At 40.6% G+C, this 19,643-nt stretch overlaps 1 protein-coding gene across 1 annotated transcript in view; it reads left to right on the forward strand.

The window, feature by feature from the left end:
• Nucleotides 1-19,643, forward strand: part of PDE7B (phosphodiesterase 7B) — a 266,850-nt gene that overhangs the window by 69,676 nt on the left and 177,531 nt on the right. Inside the window, exon 2 of the mRNA XM_045009804.1 lies at nt 7,562-7,622. Within this exon, the coding sequence (XP_044865739.1) occupies nt 7,562-7,622 (61 nt within the window). The remainder of the gene's footprint in view (nt 1-7,561; nt 7,623-19,643) is intronic.

Consider the following 19,643-nt stretch of genomic DNA (forward strand, 5'->3'; position numbering starts at 1 on the left):
ATGCAGTACGGTGAAATGGGGAAATGAATAAAAAAGTTAAGCTTTTTAACCAAATAATGTTGTTCTGCATTATCCATTTCCTGCTGCTCTTGCAAGGAGCAGAGTGTATTACCTCAGTAAAGTGTCAAGAAAAATCAAATGAATTCTTGGAAAATATTGAGTAAGCTTAGCTTACTGAGGATACACCTCCTAAATATATATATATATATTGTGCTTATGTCAATATGTATGGAACATAACAATAGTGTTTGAAAGGCTTAGAAAAAAATAAGAAAAAATTCTCAAAGACACTACAATTTTCACTGGGTTATCGCTTGATCTTCAGCTTGTGTAAATTGATGTAATTCCACTGACTTTAATGGAACTACACCAGTTTACACCAGCCAAGGATATTGTCCAGTACTTTACATATATCCTTGTGAATAGATAGAGTCCCCATGAGGTTGCCTGACTGAGGTGCTGTCCAAAATTCATCCCTTTCCTGTGATTTGTGCAGGGCTGGCTCCAGACCCCAGCGCGGCAAGCACGCGCGTGGGGCGGCATTTGCCGGCAGGGGCGGCAGGCTGGGCCGGTGGACCTGCCGCAGTCATGCCTGCAGGAGGTCCACCAGAGCTCCGGGACGACCGGACCTCCCGCAGGCATGACTGCGGACGGTTCGCTGGTCCCGCAGCTCGGCTGGACCTCCCGCAGGCATGACTGCGGAAGCTCCACTGGAGCCGCCGGACCAGCCAACCGTCCACAGCTGCTGGAGGTCCAGCCGAGCCGCACGACCAGCGGACCCTCCGCAGTCATGCCCGCGGGAGGTCCGCTGCTCCCGGGGCTCCGGGGCGTCTCCCTCGCATGACTGCTTGGGGTGGCCGAATATGTAGAGCCGCCCCTGGATTTGTGTATAGTCTTTTTGTGAAATCTTGGCTGCAGTGTAGTTAATGGCAATACTCTCAGGCTATGTCTACACTACAGTCTAAGTCAGCATAATTTATGTTGCTCAGGGGTATGAATAAACCACCCCTCTGAGAGACATAAGTTATATCGACATAAGTGCTCATGTGCACAACACGATGTAGGCGGGAATGCTTCTCCAGCTGACAGCTTCTGCTGATTGTGGAGGTGATTTTAGTATGCCAAGGAGAGAGCTCTCTTCCATCTGCACAGAGTGTCTTCACCAGATGTGCTGCAGCAGTGCAGCTGCATCGCTCCAGAGCTGTATGAGTAGACATGCCCTCATGGAGTTAAATGGGGTCAAGATTTCACCCTCTGTCTCCAGAAGCATAACTTAAATAACAATGTCCCAGGGGGGTCAGCGCAGGTCAGGAAATTATCAGAATGTTTTTGGATGGAAAATAGCAGTTTCCCCCAAAATCAAAAGTTTCAACTTTGCTGACATTTTTTCAATTTTCCATCAGGAAAATCAAAACAAAATACTTCATTTCAGGTCAAGTTCACCCAAATGACATTTTAGGTTGTTGAACTGAATCAAAATATTTAATTTTGGGTCAGTTCAACATTAATTTGTGTCCACTTGCACTACTGCGGTGCCTCATGAGAATTGTAGTGTGGTGCCACATGCCCCTATTCCCCTCCAGATGAACGGCGGTGGTGCAACATAAGTCACATGACCACAGTGCATAATCATGGGAGTTGTAGTCTGGCTGTGCAGCCCAATCCATGGATGGAAATTCCAATTTTTGATCAGCTCTACCTTGAGTAGGTCAGTACTTTTAAACAGTTCAACATAGACCATTGCCCAAACTTTCTCCCAGACTGGCTTATTTTCAAGGCTTCTCCTGCAGGACATCCTGTCTATTCTCCTACTTCTCTGCTTGAATTAGTTCAAATAAGACTCGTCCAGTCTGCTAGAGTGAGTCAGCAGAATAACTCTACACCTCCATACAAAATTCTATTGCGGGACACCCTGTAATAATTATAATAGTAGTCTTTCCCAACCCCAAAGCAAACTCCATCTAATTATGATATTACTTGTGTTGAGAAAGTTTTGAGGACAGAGATTTTTATTTAATCCTCTTTCATTATGTTTTTAATTGCTGCTTATGCTTTTAACTTCAGTAATGCGCCTAAAAAAACTGATGTGCAGAGCAAATCTGAATAGATATATATGATCTATTTCATGCGTAACAGACGAGGTGAACTACAAGTCAACACGAAAGGATTTCAGAGAGAAAGTTTCTCATTCCATAGAAGATACACAACATGCTATTTTTTCACTATTTTTAGCAGTAGAAAAAAAAGAAGCATGTCCATTAGGTTAGTAAACAACTTTTGGTAACCCCATGGCAAAAATTGATGAGAAAAGAATTAATTACTTTTGGCAGTTTTCCCAACAGATATGAGATATGTAGTACTAATGTCCCTTATTGGTTAGAAAAGTGAGTTTGATTATAACGATTTATCTAATGATGTGGGGAAGTTCAAGCTAGAAAGGCTAACCAAGGTAAAATGCTAATAAATTTAGCAACATTATTGCCTCAGCAACTTAAAATTTTGTAAATAAAGGATTTAGTTGACTTTTTCAAACAAAATTGGCCTCCAGATTTGTCTACATGGGAAAATTGACCAGAATAACTAATGCAGAATAAAATATTCCAGATTAGTATTCCATATGGACAGTAGACACTCTCTTTTAAAATAAAAGAATCTTTATTTGGGAATAACTAATGCACTTTCAAAGTGAAGTACTTATTTTGGAATATAATCACATTTGTTCCAGAACAGAGTATCCACACAAGGAGCTATTCCAGAATAGCCATTATAGAATAGGTTATTCCAGAATAGCTATTCTAATCACTTTCCCCATGTAGCCAAGCCCTAAATCATCCCTGTTGTGATTCCATTGACTATGGTAAGGCAGGTACAGCTCTACATTAGGGCTAATTTGGCCGGACATGTCTTCCTGTGGGTCACAAGTGGAAAATATAAATGAGATATGGGACATGACAGGAGCTTGAATATTTTAGGGGACATGGATATGTTCCTGTGACAGGGTAGATGAGGCCTTCAGCCCCCCCTGCTGGAGCCTTGTGGCCCAGCCATACCCCGCCCCAGAAAAGGGCATTAGAGAGGTCCTCCAAGCTACCCAGAGCAGCTGTATGGGAAGCAGCCAATCAAGGCCCAGCAAGCTAGTATAAGAAGAGCTGCAGGGCCACAGTGAGATCAGTTCCTTGCTAGAGCTGGAGGAGAGTGGATAGTGCTCTGGGCTGGCTGCTGGAATTCCACCAGTACAAGGCCCTGAAGTAAGGGTGAAGAATGTGCTGGAACCATGGGGAAGTGGCCCAGGGAATCATAGCAGCAACATAATGTATTTAAAGGGATGTGGTGGATGGCTGCTATCTATAGGGTCCCTGGGATGGGATCTGAAGTAGAGGGCAAGCCCAGGTCCCTCCTCCCCAACAGCCACTGGGAAAGTGGCCTGGACTTTGTACCCCAGAAAGGGAACTGAACTTTTTTAAGAGCCCAGCTGAAGAACTGGGGCCAGAATAGGGTGACCAGACGTCCCAATATTTAGGCGTTTGTCCTGCATCCCAACGGAAGTTCCCAATATTTCACACTCCATTGTTGGTTTTTTTTGCTCCACTAGCATCCCGATATTTTCTTCCTCTCATCTGATCACCCTAGGCCAGAAAGGCCCAGAGATGTGAAATCTCCAGGGAGGGAGTCCTGGGGGTTGTGGCCCCACATCAGGCAGGGCTAATTTGAGGGAACCCAGAAGGGGCTGAGCGACAGTTTGGACTTGGGTACTATGATAGCCCATGCTGAATTGATTGAAGACTAAGCCCCAGGATAGGGCTGCAGATCGAAAGACCTTACAGAGGGTGCTGAAATAGGCTTCCTGTTGGATTTATACCTGAGAAGGGGTTTGCTTTGCTTTATCACACAGACAGACTGTGTGTGACTTGGCAGGAGGACTGAGTCACCAAAGACCCATCACAAACTGAGAGAGACAGAGAGCAGGCACAAGCACTGAGACAGAGGGGTGCTCGCAAGAGGTGAGTGCACCCCATTACAAGCAGCAAAGAATCCTGTGGCACCTTATAGACTAACAGAAGTTTTGCAGCATGAGCTTTCGTGGGTGAATACCCACTTCTTCGGATGCACTGCTTGCATCCGAAGAAGTGGGTATTCACCCACGAAAGCTCATGCTGCAAAACTTCTGTTAGTCTATAAGGTGCCACAGGATTCTTTGCTGCTTCTACAGAACCAGACTAACACGGCTACCCCTCTGATACTTCACCCCATTACAGTTCCATTTAGCTCTGCTGCACTTTGTTAAATTACCTGCATACTGTGATGCTGGAACTAGGGCCACTGGGGGTGCAGTAGCACCCCCTGGCTTGAAGTGGTTTCCATCATATATAGGGTTTACAGTTTTGTTCAATGGTTTTCAGTACCCCTACTATAAAAATTGTTCCAATGCCACTGCCTGCATATGAATGAACATTCTGATCTTGGAGCGAAAAGAAGGAATTGGAAGATTATTTTGTTCCATAATGAACAGAGAGAAAATTTCTGAGTCTGCTGTGGATGAGCTGGTGGGGGAGCTTTCTGATAATTTACTCTGAAATACTGGTGCTGTCTTTTGAAATCTTTCGGGAGAACAGGGCTGGCTGCTAGGGAGGGTAAATATAGGGCATTAGATTGCTCTCTTTAGATGCACTGATATATGAAGTGGTTGTGTATGGGAGTGGGGCTGTTGTTTGCTTGTTTGTTTTTTTATTTATTTTGGTGTGGGGGAAGCGAAGGAGAGTGTAAAAATGGCAGGTTGCAAATGTTTAGTCTAATTATGATGCTGTTGTTCTGTATTATCTTAAGCCTTGTTTACTTTTTACCTGATGTTTTGGATTCTTGCTATAACTGTCACTGACTGTGAAACAATAAAATGTACTTTAACGGGAAGGTACTAATCACTTCCATTTACACAAGAGAAAATGGTACAGGTACTGAAAAGGTTAAAGGAAATTAATCTGGAAAGAAAGCAGAAGGAGAAGACACACTCTGAGAGGCTAGCCAGAACTGCTCAGTAATGTGAACTTTTGCTTTTCTATATACTCTGTGCTCTGCTACCAGGAGCACTGACACTACAGAGTATAAAATATTTAGAATAACAAAATATGGTGAACGGAGTTACATTGTGCACTATTGCTTCTATGGTATTTGACACTGGCTTATGGTTTAATTCTTAATTTTTCCCATAGTTAAGACTATGGCCACAGACTTGGAGCTGAGTGACATGGAATGAGACCTATTTATTTATAAGGGCCCAGTCTAATCACCATTGACATTGATGGGAATCTTTCCATTGATTTGAATCAAACCCATAAGATGCACCAATGTATTCGCAGCACTATAAACTTTTACCAGTTTAAATTTAAAATGACATGGTTATCTATGCAAGGGACCAGAGAGCATGTTGCAACAAGACCAGGCATTCCTGATTCTGATACTCATTTCCATTATGGCCTTATGTAAATTGCATAAATCTTATGATTTGATTTTCTGATATGAAAAATAGGGGTAATAATCCTCACATTTTTAACAGAGTTGTTATGAGGGATATTTTTTTTGGTAACTCTCTTTATTGATAAATTATTATAAACTTTGTAAGGCATATTATAGATAATATATAACTATTAAGGTAAGGGAGGACACAAACTATCTTTATTTACATAAAAATATGAAAGAAAATGTACTTTGCTTTAAATCACTACTTGAAAATTTAGAGAGACAAGGTGGGTGAAGTAATATCTTTTATTGGACCAACTTCTGGTGGTGAGAGAGACAAGCTTTCGAGCTACACAGAGCTCTTCTTCAGGTCTGGGAAAGGTATTCAGGACAGATATACACTTAAAACACTTCAGCTTCACTGCTGTAGTGCTCAGTGCAGACCCTACTATGCTGACAGGAGAGCTTCTCCAGTTGGCTTAGTTAATCCACGGTCACAAGAGGTATACTTGCTCAGGGTGTGGATTTTTCACACCTCTGAGCAACATAGTTATGCTGATGTACATTTATAGTGTAGGCCTAAGTAGTTAGCACATATCCTAATAGACCCTTCAAGGTAAAGTGGCCCATTAATAGCCCTGAAATCATAGGACAAAAATTTGTCTTTTTTCACATTAACTTCTGTAAATTATGCTCTCATGAATATGAAAACCAATTTCCTCCTAAATAAGAGAGTGAGTGAAAGTCTGAACAGAATCCTTAAAAATATAAACCATATTACATGCAACATGTGCCATGAAAACTATGTATCTATGTAGATTATTCGTTAATAATAAAACTCACATACATAGTGCTGTAATTTAATTGCGCTTTACAAACACATTCTTTACCCATAGATGTTACAGCCTTAGAGATATAAAAGTATTCTTGATTTCTCAGAATATAAACAAATTAATGTATGGTAACAAACTATTTATTAGAGATGTTCTTTTGTTAAGAGCTTATGTTCAACACAACTAAAAAACTACTGCATTATTATTTGCGAGCAGGTGAAGAGCTTGTGGTCCCTTTAGAAACTGTTTCTACCTCTTGTTTAAAATTATCCATCTTATGTTCTATCCCCCAATGTATTCTTTTTAAAGAGGCTTTGACAAGGTCTGACAAATTCTTTTCTAGCTAGAGTTCCCCTGTCCATTAATCAATTTTAAGTACACTATACAATGGGTTAAAATTGGAGATGCAGAAGAGCATCAATATTTATCCAAGGCAGTTGAAGTTTCCTCACCTGACTCATGCCATCCCAAGAAATGAGGTGCTAAGTCATTTTCTCTGTTACCTCTTTGTGCACAGCAGGGAAGGCATTGCTTTTTGACACTGCTTTTTTTTTTTTTGCACTATCCCATAGCCATATCCTCCTGGCTGTGAGACAGTGTTGGTGAGTGGGAGTGGACCTGCAAAGTCTTATGCTTAGTACATTTTAGGATGAGACTCCAGGCAGGAGCTCCATGAGTGCCATTTCACCAAGTGTCCCATCTATATTTCATACCAAAACTTGAAATTAAAATATCTTGAACTAACCAAGAAGTCACAGATTCATTTTCTACCCAGTTCCGCTGTTAAGACTGTGCTCACAGCAAGAGAATGAGGTGTATGAATTACCCATCCTTACCCAATATAAGCAGATTGTTGTTTTCACATCCTAAAACTTGGGCTACCAGAAAGCCTTCTGACCATGCCATCTGCCCTTGAATTATGGATCTCTGTATCTTACCAGTGCTGGGGAAGAAAGGCAGCAGAGAACAGAGATATACAAGTTTTAGACAGGTTTCAGAGTAGCAGCCGTGTTAGTCTGTATCCGCAAAAAGAACAGGAGTCCTTGTGGCACCTTAAAGACTAACAAATTTATTTCAGCATAAGCTTTCGTGAGCTACAGCTCACTTCTTCGGATGCATAGAATGGAACACACAGACAGGAGATATTTATACATACAGAGAACATGAAAAGGTGGAAGTATGCATACCAACAGGGAGAGTCTAATCAATTGAGATGAGCTTTAGAAACACTGCCACAGATTCTCACATTAAATATGTCCCTCTTTTTCTTTCAGAGGTGTGGAGAAATCTCATTTGATAGTCCCGATCAGAATGCCAAATGTGTTTGCATGCTAGGTAAGAGTCCTTCCTCTTTTGATATGAGCTTTGGTGTATGGAAGTATATACTGTTTCATTTGGTGCTTCTCTTTTAAATTAGGCTGAATTCAGCCTATAAAGTATAATTAGCTGGGGCGAAACTGGTATGAATTACAACGGGATGCTCTTATATACCAAATTCATTATAATCAGCTGGTTTACACATGTTTCTTTTCTTTCATTTATATTATACTGTTGACTAAGTGATTTCTGACAACTGGTTATGAAAATTATTTGCAGATACTTTCAAATTCCTATTTTACTGGAGGGACATTTTTGACTGGTTTGTAACTAAGCAGGCTAAAGTACATGTGTGAAAAATGTTTAACACACTTTTGGCTAAATTGTGCTTTGTTATACTGCCATAAATCCAGAGTAACTCCTTTGAAGTCAATAGAATTATTCTGGATTTATACTGGTTTAACTGAGAGCAGAAACTGGATCTTCAATTTAATAAACCACATATCAGAAGAGATAATTAAGCTCATTGTAATATTGATTGAAAAGCCCTTGCTTATCAAAGCATCCTCAGGATTTCCAAATCTGCCAAAAGTGTATAGAATACACCGTTCATGTTATAATTTTGATGCATGGCATTGGCATTCAAATGTTAATATTATAGGGTCAGATTCTGATAACCTTAGGATGAGTATCAGAGGGGTAGCCGTGAAGACCTTTCTCCTGTAGTAGTCCCATTGACTTACTCATCATAAGAGTACTAACATCTGTCCCATAATTATGTGTTCATATTCCAAGAAAACTTGAAGAGTTTGTTGGAAGGGAGTAAAATGTTATTTCAAGAGTTTCCCTTAGTTTTTCCTTTAAAAAAAAAATCTAAAATAGGTGAGTTGATTTTAAACCTTCTGAGAACTTTCACTACTATAACAACCATTCCAGTATGGCAGCAAATGTTCCACAATATAGACAGGAGGAAATAATTTATTTTACATGTAGCCTGTATATGCTCAATTGTGAGCTTTTTACTTACTAAAAAAGAGTATAATTCTATTGGTGCCCATCAACACAACTGAAATTATGGCTGTGTAGATTCATGAATTATAAGGCCAGAAGGGACCACTGTGATCATCTAGTCTACACTCCTGCATAACACAGAGCATAGAACTTTCCCAAAATAATGTCTGTTTGACTAGAACATAACTGCATTTCAGTTATGAACTATGATATACACAGATACACAGATTCCTCCTGAAAAAATGAAACCTATTGTACAAGGTTTGAACCTATAATCAAATTTGCTTTTTAACAGCATTGATTGAAAATGTGAATTTTTGCAAGCCTGGTACATGTGACTATCCTGCCAGGGATGAAATAAAGTGAGCTTTACCCTTCTCTTCCTTTAACACGATGGGGAACAAATGAAGAGCATGCACATAAAGAAGTTTTTAACGGAAAACTGCAATACAGCATGAAAGCTATTCTAATTGTTACATCTAGTTACAAATATGGAAGCATAAATCATGATCAGGGATTTTTTAAAGGGCCTTACATTTTATAAAAAGAAGAATGAATAATACACTTCATTTTTGGTAGTAGGATAATATCGTTAGTTCACAGGGAATGCAGCTACAGTTTGAAAGCATTTAGGAGGAAGAAACTGGAAGAGTTTGGAGTTAAGTCTATTTGCTAAACAAGTGTTTTCACTAACATACTTTTGTGATATCTTTTTAGAACTATTTTGGAAGTCTGCTTTCCCATACAACTGAAGGGCAACTACCTTCCTTGTGACCTGACACCATCACTGTGTCTACTGGTTGTATGGGAAAGCAGACTTCCAAAATATTTCTAAAAAGATATCACAAGTATGTTAGTGAAAACACTTGTGTAGCAAATAGACTTAACTCCAAACTCTTCCATGCTTTCAAACTGTAGCTGCATTCCCTGTGAACTGTACAGTATCAGTAAAAATGCCATCTCCATTCCGTTATTGTATAAAAATGGGGGGAAAGTGTGGGATATATTTTTTAAATTAGTTCTGAACATACTGCTAAGAACTGGATAAAGAGAAAGTATGTGTGCGCATGTGTACAAGAGAGAAAGACAAGTTCACACTAGTGCTGTCTGGTAGATGCAATCAAAACTGCTTACCTGTGTCATAGGCCCCGTATTACTAACAAGGTAGAGTTCTGTGCTTTTGGAGTAGATGGATACGGGTCCTAACTGATTCTCTAACTCTGTGAAGTCCTGAGTAATCCTGGTGTGCAGCACTGTGGCAACCATGAAGTCCTAGGTAGCCATGGAGAGTTTTGTTTGTTTGTTTTTTGTTTTTAAAACACAATAAGGCCAAATCTTGCAAACACTTATGCACACTGTGTATATAGCTGGACTGCTCATGGGGCATAAAGTTAAGCTCATGTGTAAGCCTTTGCAAGATCAGAGTCTAAATGGACTATATAGTTAGCTATTCAAGGCCTTATCCCACATTCCTTATGCACTCCCATTGAATTCAGTGGGAATTTTGGGTACACAAGGAATACAGGATCAGGCCCCTAAGGCTTTAAAGAAAAAATACCAATAAGGCCCGCAGGATGCTCTGCAGCCTTTGACCCATGTAGAAGTATTTGATTAGCTGCATCTTTCTACTTTCCACCCCACTTCAAAGCAAAGTGAACATATTTGCTTAACTATTTTTAATGTTTATTTTTCCTTTAAGGATGGAAAAACTATTTACATGGCCCCAAAGGATTCAAACATCTCAATAATTCATACCTTTTAAAGGGGGAAAGATCCATGTGTGTGTGATGCTTATGTAAGTAAAAGCCTATCACATGCAGCTCTGCCAATACCCCGGTCTTGGCTTGTGAAACACTTTCTATTTCAATAATGGGCTGAAACTGCCAACTGTATTCAAATGTGTGGTGGCTTTTCTGCTGTGGGCAAAGAGCCACTGAGGACATAGCTGAATCCAGGAAATTCATTTCATATAGGGCCAAATACTGATTTTTGAACACGGGTATCCACAGGTAATAAATAGGAGAAGCAAGCCACTGAAACAACACTTTTCTTTTGAGGAGCCAGGCACCCCTCTGTGGTGGAATGAAGGGAGGGAGTGTGTGGCCCTAAAGCAACAGTTTTATGTTTAGTAGTTTGCTATGGAAAGTTTTCTTCCTTTTGGGGCTGCTCGTTTCTTGGATGAATTCTAAGTGGCTATTCATGAGGAAACTGCTGTTATTACAAGTATTCCTCAGACTATGTCTGCAAGGACCAAGTCTACAGAAAATGAGGAAAAACTCATTATTCCAGTTTGGCTGAATTTATAACACTGGGGGGGAAAAGCACATAAGCACTTTTCATGGGCTAGCCATTAGGCTTGTGTTTGACTCTAACTTTAAGTCCAGCACCAGACTATTTTAGCAAGAGGAATTCACCTCTTCTGGAAAAATCTCTAGCTGACCTTCCCCAACCTGTAAGTGACAGACAGTTAACAAGCAGAAGGCAGAATCTCCTAATAAAGTCTGCCCAGTGCTTCAGTAATAGGACACAGCTCCTGGCAGCAGCAACTGTCAACACTAGCAACTTATGTTAGAAAAATCTGCCCTCAGTTATGCCCCTGTTAACCGACTAATATCAACAGGGTTAAATAGATATAATGGATGGGATAATTTAGCCCTGTGTACATGATGGTGGAAGTCCCTGGCTATTTCCTGGAGAACAAGAACAGGGGCAAATTGCTCCCTCCTTTTAAAGCTGAAGAAATATTTCAGTGTGAAACAAGCAGGTTGAAATTTATTTGTACACTATTTGTGAGGATTCACTTAAAAAAATAACACAAAACACACCAATAACCAAACCATATCTTGCGGGTATATTATCACTTTTTAGCAAAAATGTCAGTGTCGGCATTTGAAAAACAGATAATAGACTAAAGTAGAATTTCCATACACCTGCAGACAGACTGTGTTTCAGCAACCTCTCAGAGTTACATATCTCCATACACAACACAACCCAGCAGGCCCAAGAGTATTTATTTTTGAACAGGTGTATTAAAATAAAATTCAATTGAATTAAAGTGGAAAAATAGATATTGTTCTTGAAAATGTCATATAAATACCAAAGACAGGTAGACATTACCCTTATTACCATAGTATCTAAGTCAGTGGTCGCCAACCTTTTTCATCTGGCGGGTGTCAGAAGACATGCCACGGAGCACTGTGGCAACAGACGAGCATCCGCCAAAATGCTGCCGAAATTCGGCAGCATTTTGGCAGCGACGCCTCTGGATGAAGCTGTTTGTCGGCGGCAAGCAGCATCATTCAGAGGCATCGCTGCCAAAATGCCGCTGAATTTTGGTGGCATTTCGGCGGATGCTCGTCCGCTGGCCAGGACATGGGCGCATTTAGACGCCCCGGCGGCTGCCATGGTGCCCACGGGCACCGTGTTGGGGACCCCTGATCTAAGTGATTCACAAACTTTATTGATGCCCTTTCCAGGACCTACGCTCCTTTGCCCAATCCTCCTTACCACAATAAGAAGGTTAAAGCCATTTCATAGCAAAGGCCCAACTAAAGACAAAATACAAAAAAGATCTTCAAAAGGCAAGTTTTGCTGTTTTTAAAAAGTACAGATTTCTGCATATTACTTTCCTTTCTGACCTTTTCCATAGCCTGCTTAAGTATTTCAGTCCTTTTAGTGTCAGACATGTGCAAAAGGAATTAGCCACTGATACCATAATTGAAAATAGCAGCAGACTCTCTATAGTGAGGGTTAAATTTCCCTCATCAGTATTCATATTTGAACTAAAAGCCATAAATCTGTACGTGCAATTCCTGTTGATGGCAGTCGCTGGTGTGAATGTAGAGCAGTATCTGTGTAAAGGATATGAGAGGCCAATAGTCCTAATCCCTGTACTTACCGGTAATATACAGTCTAGCAGTATTTTGACACTTACGTCTGCATGGCTCTCCAAATCACCATATATCACATTTTTCATGGTGGAGCTCCCTTGTTCACTTGATAACAGTTCCAATTTAGCCAGAACAGTACAGATTTTCCACATTGTGTCATAAATGCTGTTTAGTTGCCTGTAGGCTCTGAGGACTCTTGCCGGTCTGTCTTGTCAACATTTCTCTGTGTCTAAGGTACTTATATGGCCCCATTGCTGTAGTAATTGTACCCCTTAATTTTTAAGCACTTATCCTCAGAACACCCCTGTGAAGTAGGGAAGTACTGTTGTCCCATCGTACAGATAGGGAACTGAGCCACAGAGGGTAGCATTCACAAGGAGAACTCAAATCCCCGTCAGCTGCCATCTAACCCTATAGGCATCTAAGTTTCCACTCTTAAAGTCTTCTAGCCTCCTAAATTTCTGCCAGTGGGCATGTGCGCAGCCACCTCAGTCCTGACACCATTGAGCAGCTCGATGCCTTACTCACACTTAATCCCCAGCAGGATTCACAAAATAGATGTTCCCCTGCCTCTCTCAACTGTGAGGCCTGAACCAGTAGTTGCACTCAGAGGCCACTTTAGAGCACATCTACTGCATCAGTGCCCAGGCAAACCCCAGTGGGCTGAGGAGATTGGGGTAGTACCCGGTACCTACTTTCCTACTGCTGTAGCTAGTGGTTAGTGCACTCCCCCAGAATGCTTAAGACCTCAGTTCAAATCCCCACTATGTCTAATGTGGAGCAGGGGTTTGAATCCTGGTCTCTCATCTTCCAAGTGGGCTATAGGGTATCCTGGGGTGGGTATCTCTTCTGTTGAAGCTGTTCTACATTGTATAAAACACTTACATGGTCACTGGGCGAGAGAAAGTTTTACTCTATAGCCCAGCAGTAAGGGCACTCATGCAGGAGGTGAGAGACCCAAGTTTAAGACCTTGCTCCATTGACTATTAAAAAGCTTCACTCCCAGAATACCCCCTAGCCTCATGGTTAAGATACTTACCCTACAGGTTGGAGGCATGGGTTTAAATCCTTTCTCCAGCTCAGGCAGTATGAGGATTTGAACTTGGGTCTTCTCACCTCCTATATGAGTGCTCTGACCAGTGGGCAAAAGAGTATAAGAGGGGCTGCTTTTTCTTGGTTTCGCTTGAAAAAGGACTGACCTGGCTTAAGTTCCTAACTCCAGGTGAGAGTTGACAGCTGTGCATCCCAAGTAGAGCAAGGTACTTAACTCCCTTTGAGGGGCAGGGATTTGACTCACCCCTCTCTTCAGCATTTCCTACAATAAGCTTAGGCAACTACCTGCTCAGTGTTCTGGCTGCAATGAATCCCTTCTTTAGGTGCCAGATTCTGCCTGTGCATTGTACAGAGAGCCTGGGCACCTAACGCAGGGGTGTGAATGTCACTTGGTGGCAGGGCACCTAAAAATTAGGCGCTGCAATGCTCAGTCTAAATCCCACTTGTGAATCCTGCCGGAAGAGACAGGCTCAGACTTTTAAAGGTATTTAAACTCCAGTGGGGGTTATATGCCAAAATATCTTTGAAAAACTGGCCCTGAATGACTTGCCCAAAGTCATACAAGACATTTGTGGCAGAGCAGGGGATTGAATTGTTTTCTTGAGTCTCAGGCTAGGGCCCTAACCATTGGACCATCCTTTCTTTCATAGGGGTCATCTCACACTGCTGTCCAGGCACTGCCCAGCACTACCTTGCAGTTCTCATAGACTCCCTGCTCTGTATGTCTTAATGCAGCATCATATACAGAACAGTAGGGGAAACAAACTATTGATCCACACCGCCAGTATCAGACGGTGGGGGGTGGGGGTCTCAAGGAGGAAAGAGCAGAGCTTACACAGCGGAGAGGTTGTAGGGAGAAGCAGGGGGAGGAAAGGAGTGCACATGTTGGGGTGAAAAAAGGGGTGGATAAGGGGATTGTGCAGGCCCGAGATAGAACTTCAGGGATGGAAAAAGGAGAAGAGTGGAAAAGTCAGGGAGACAGAAAATGAGTATCATTAGACTGGGGGAAAGAGAGATGAGGGGATTCAGGGGCTGGAGGTTGGAGAAGTGGTGATTTTCAGGACTTTGGGATCGAGAGGAAAAGGGGTCAAATGCAGTTTGAAGTCCTCAGAGAAGAGCCTGTCATTTACCCCCAATAGACACTGCAGGGACGGAAGGCCCCTGAAAACACTAGTGGGGTTAGCAACCAGCCAGACCTCCCCACAAGAAGATGACAGGCAGGGAGCTAGAGCCTATTGACAGAAGGGAGTGGATGGGGACTACTAAATGGTTGCTGTGATGATGGGCAAACCTATTGCTGTGGCTACCAGCACAACCAAATTTCTCTGCAAGACTGCTCTCTCAGAATCAGGCTCAAGTAAGGTGAGGGGAGGGCAGGGGCAGTTACAGTATTGAACTCACCAACACACATGGGAGAAGTAATACCAACAATTTCATTCAAATTCATTCATATTTTATAACAATGTTCATTTAATATTCCAAGTATATTTTAAAACAAGGTGGTTATTTTTAACTCTTTTTTTTTAAATAATTGGGTGTGTGGTTTTAAGGTCTAATCCAAAACCCATTGAAATCAGTGAGAGTGTTTCAATTTACTTCAGTGGTTTTAGATGAGACCTGTAAACACTCAGGATAGTTGCCACATTGCCAGCCCTAAAGGCTGATCTCCTCTAACCCCAAGGAGCCTGGCTAGCTCAGTTGGTAGAATATCAGACTTTTAATCTGTGGGTCCAGGGTTCAAGTCCCTGGTCAGGTAATAAACTATTCATCAATATCTTGATTTAGTTGGGGATTGGGCCTGCTTTGAGCAACAGGTTGGACTAGATGACCTTCCTGAGGTCCTTTTCAACCCTGATATTCTATGAGACACAGCATGGCAAGAGCAATACACACTAGTCCCATGTATTTCTACCCTAAACTGGAAGGGCCAAATGTAGGGGTGCAAAGGTGACTTCATTTTTCAGTCTCTTCCAATCATTGGTCTATTTGCTTAAGCAACTGATAAGGTTGACAACAGTGGTTTAGGCCTGACCAAAACCCTTTGAAGTCAGTGGTAGTTTTTCCATTGGCTTCAATAGGTATTGGATCAGGACCTGTGTAATGTGAATACCAGTCCACAGAAAATGTACTGAGAACCCCAAAATCATTTCACATAGGCTTACAAACAGCCATTGGCTTCCTCACAAGCATAGATTAAATTATAATATTATTGATTTCAAAATAGTGTGTGTGAGAAAAAACAGTGGAGAGGAAATTATTTATGCCAAATATGTCACTGTACAGAATGGATAGGTAATGCTGGAATCTGGAAGTGCGCACAAAATAAAATTGATTAATGTAAAATATACTATAAAATAATAAAGGTAACTCAATTTTTAAAAAGCTCATAAAAGCTATTTTTAAGTTTGTTTCTTGTTTTGAGTTAATTAGGTTTTGAGTCAAGAGGTTTCTTGAATAAACACTGCTATATATCTAATTGTAATCGGTAAAAAACAGTTCTTAAAAGTTCAGACTTACAGCTCAAAAATAAAAAAATCTTTTAGAAAATTATAAAGGATCTGAAACTTTCAAAAATCTATCCAAGAAACCCCATCCCCCAAATTTCTTTGTCTAATACTTGACATATGGTTTGTACCTTTGAGTAGATAAATTCTTTATACAATACAATGTACAGCACACAACTCCCTGTACTCTGAATGGCTAATAGCCATCAGCCAATCAGAACACAGGACTTTTCTTAACTATGATGATTATACAAATCTTGCACTCTGACTGGCTATTTTGAACTCCACGTACAGAATTGCTTAACAAATATAGCCACCTTTGCTTCTGACCCCTCCTTTCTCCGTATTTAATATCTGTGGTTAGGCAGAATGACAGTTTAAATCAACTTTGCATGTAAGAGAAAATATGCCTCCCTTAAAGAACAAGGGGATATACGGAGAGGGCTGAACATAAATGAGGTAATAGGAAAGGGGATGGTCAAATATTAAAGCAATCATGTTTGGTTTGGACATATGAATCAGGCCAGATCCTCACCTGGCATAAACTGTCATAGCTTCACTGATTTTAGTGGAACCAATATACACCAGCTGAGGATCTGGCCTTGGGAGTTTTAAGGGCAGTAGTCAAAGTAGAGGAACTTATAGTAGCCAAGTGAAATGTAAGGTTACCAGAAAGAGAACACATTTTTCTGTAACAACTTGAGGGTGCACATTGTTCAGTTGATAATAACCATGTTCTGGACCCTGTATGTACTTATAAACTTACAGTCAGGAAGCACCGTTGGATCACCATTAAATTTAATGATTTTGTTTAATAGTTATTTTTGTTACACACATCTAGGAAATTAGTATCAAGCATTAAGGCCTGATCCTGCACCTCTGAAGCCATTGTGTAAGTTTTATCATCCTCTTCAATGATGGCAGAATCAAGCCCTTAGACTGAAAAGTCTCACTGTCACTGCTGTAAATACCTTTGTATTCCTCTACTCAGCTGCTGTTTTCTAAATTCCAGTATAATTATTTGTCCTGTAGCATCAATGTATTGGGAGCCCCTTTTTCTTATTACTAATGGCAGAGGAACACACCTACCATACAGGCTGTGCTACGTCAGGGCACATGCCCTTTCTTCACTGATACCAGTAAGTCTTACGTTACCCAAAAGACCTGAACATTTGAAACAAAATCAGGCCCAACAATGTAATTCAGATATAGACCATTTTTCAGACATAAAATAATTGTTATTATTCTAAAATACTATCTGATATTATGCAATTCAATGTGTGAACAGTTTTGGAGATAATGAGGATCCCTAGGAATAAATAATTAATGCTCAAAACACTCTTGTTTACTTTCATACTAAATAATAATTATCCTCTTGACACTGTGGGGAGTTCCCACAAGACTTCTTTCAGCACAAAATCACTGTTACAGTGCATAATACAATGAATGTTTCAGTAACTTTCAAAGAAAACATAAGCTATAAAGTCATTGATCTCTTTGTTGAAGCAGTGTTGTTGGCCTAAGGGCATACTGCATTCTATGCATGAGCTATACACACAAATATTATAAAGCCAGCTTTAGGCTGATCCATCAGCATACCCTCTTCTTCTTCTCTCTCAGTTTTCTGTGGGCCTGACATCCCAAAATTGAGCATTACTCAACAAGAAGGGTCTCAAAGTCTTATACTAAGATTTTGCACTTCACTGTAAATTATGCATTTTATAGACTGTACTCTTCCCGGCAAAGGAAAGTTGATTATGATAATGGGATTTTATGTATTTAAACAACAAACCACATTTGATTTGCAGCAAAAGAAATTTAGGTTAGAGATTAGGAAATATTTTCTAACTATAAGGATAGTTAAGTTCTGGAATGGGCTTTCAAGAGAGGTTGTGAAATTCCTATCATTGGATGTTTTAAGAACAGGTTGGACAAATACCTGTCAGGGATGCTCTAGGTTTTCTTTGTCCTGCCTCAGCACCTGGGGCTGGACTCGATGACATCTCGAGGTCCCTTTCAGCCTTACATTTCTATGATGCTATTATCTGTTAGTACAGACCACATGCAGATAATAGGCTTCAATCTGAATGGGAATTTAGACCGGGGACATGTGCAGTAGTAACTCTTTAATTGTGAATATTTCAGCCTTTATCATTTCTGTTACATTTGGGGAAAAGAGCAAAACACTTTTTCATAAGTCTGCCCCAAAATGCTAAGGTTGGTGTGTGTATATTTATATAGCTATAGATATATGCGTATTTTGGCATTCTGTATTTTAGACATTTCACCCATTCAAAGTCTTCTAAAAGATCAGCATAAGGGGAAAGCAGATGTTTTTGCCTTATCTGATATACAGGTCCAAATAGAATAAAGAAGTTGTTGTCTTTGGACACATTCTGCCAGTCTATAATATCTAATATAACATTTGATGTATGCTTATTTAAATTAGTAATTAACAGCGATCAGTACAGTAAATGGAATCTCTTAGGGGAGAGGGAGGGTTTTAAAATGCAAATAGAGGTATCAGTTTTTAGTTCTTTTTTTTCTTTTTTTTTTTAGTGTTTCCTTTGTCTAGAGACAAATAAACACATCCTGTTGGAGAAGCTGTTTTGATGCTTACCTTCTCTCTGTGGGTTTGGACACAAGCCTCATGTTACTAAAGACAAAAGAGGTCCTGTTTTGATTGGCATATAATGAAAAAAGAAGTGCTAAGTGGCACAATGGTGGAATATGTACTCTGTTAAACCCCTTGACAAAGAACGTTCTATTGGGTTCCCATGCCCACCAGTTTGTCACTTTTAGTTTCCATGCCATGCTCAGAATGTAGGCAGGTTGGAATCACAGGGTCTTCCAATACAGTATTGGACCAGCATATTGTTTATAAAGGGCAAGATTGTTTCCTGCATCAGAACTCAGTGCAGGAGAGAAATGGGTGCGTTAGGGAGGCAAGAGCACAAGTAATGGGGAACGCACACAAAGACTGCACGTCCAATGCAATGCAGAGATCTCTATGGTGATTCTTTGCAACTGACTGACTAGTGGCGGGATATGCTGATAATATAGTGGGTAAGTCCATGAACTGTGCAGATCCACATTGCCATAGCCATATAAGAGGTAAGCAGGAGGACACTTATGCTACTCTCCCATGCCAAACAGTAGGTGCACATTGCCTGAACCTTGATTTTAGTCTAGGGATGCAGAACCCACCCACCCATTCTCTCTTAATTTCCATGAGCATTGTCCCTGGAGCTTTGTTTTCAGGATCAGGATTGAATAATTTATTATTTGCAGTGGTTTAATTGTGAAATTCCTAGGCAGGGGATGTAACATGGGGAAGCTACACAAAGGTGTGGAAGCTGAAGACAGACATCAACAGTGTGTTTTATTATATTTTACAGATGATATGCAGACCACAAAAAATATGTACAGAAAGGAAAAATTCATTCCTTGACTGGGAACCTTATGAATGTTTAGAGCCAAGGACCAGATAGTTTAGAGGAAGAGAAATTCCATTGCTTCTGCCTATCAATAAATCATGGCTACTAAGAATAGCTACCTAGTAATCTGCAGGAAATTGCACA

This window comes from Mauremys mutica, chromosome 3 (genome assembly GCF_020497125.1).
Source record: "Mauremys mutica isolate MM-2020 ecotype Southern chromosome 3, ASM2049712v1, whole genome shotgun sequence".
NCBI lineage: Eukaryota > Metazoa > Chordata > Testudines > Geoemydidae > Mauremys > Mauremys mutica.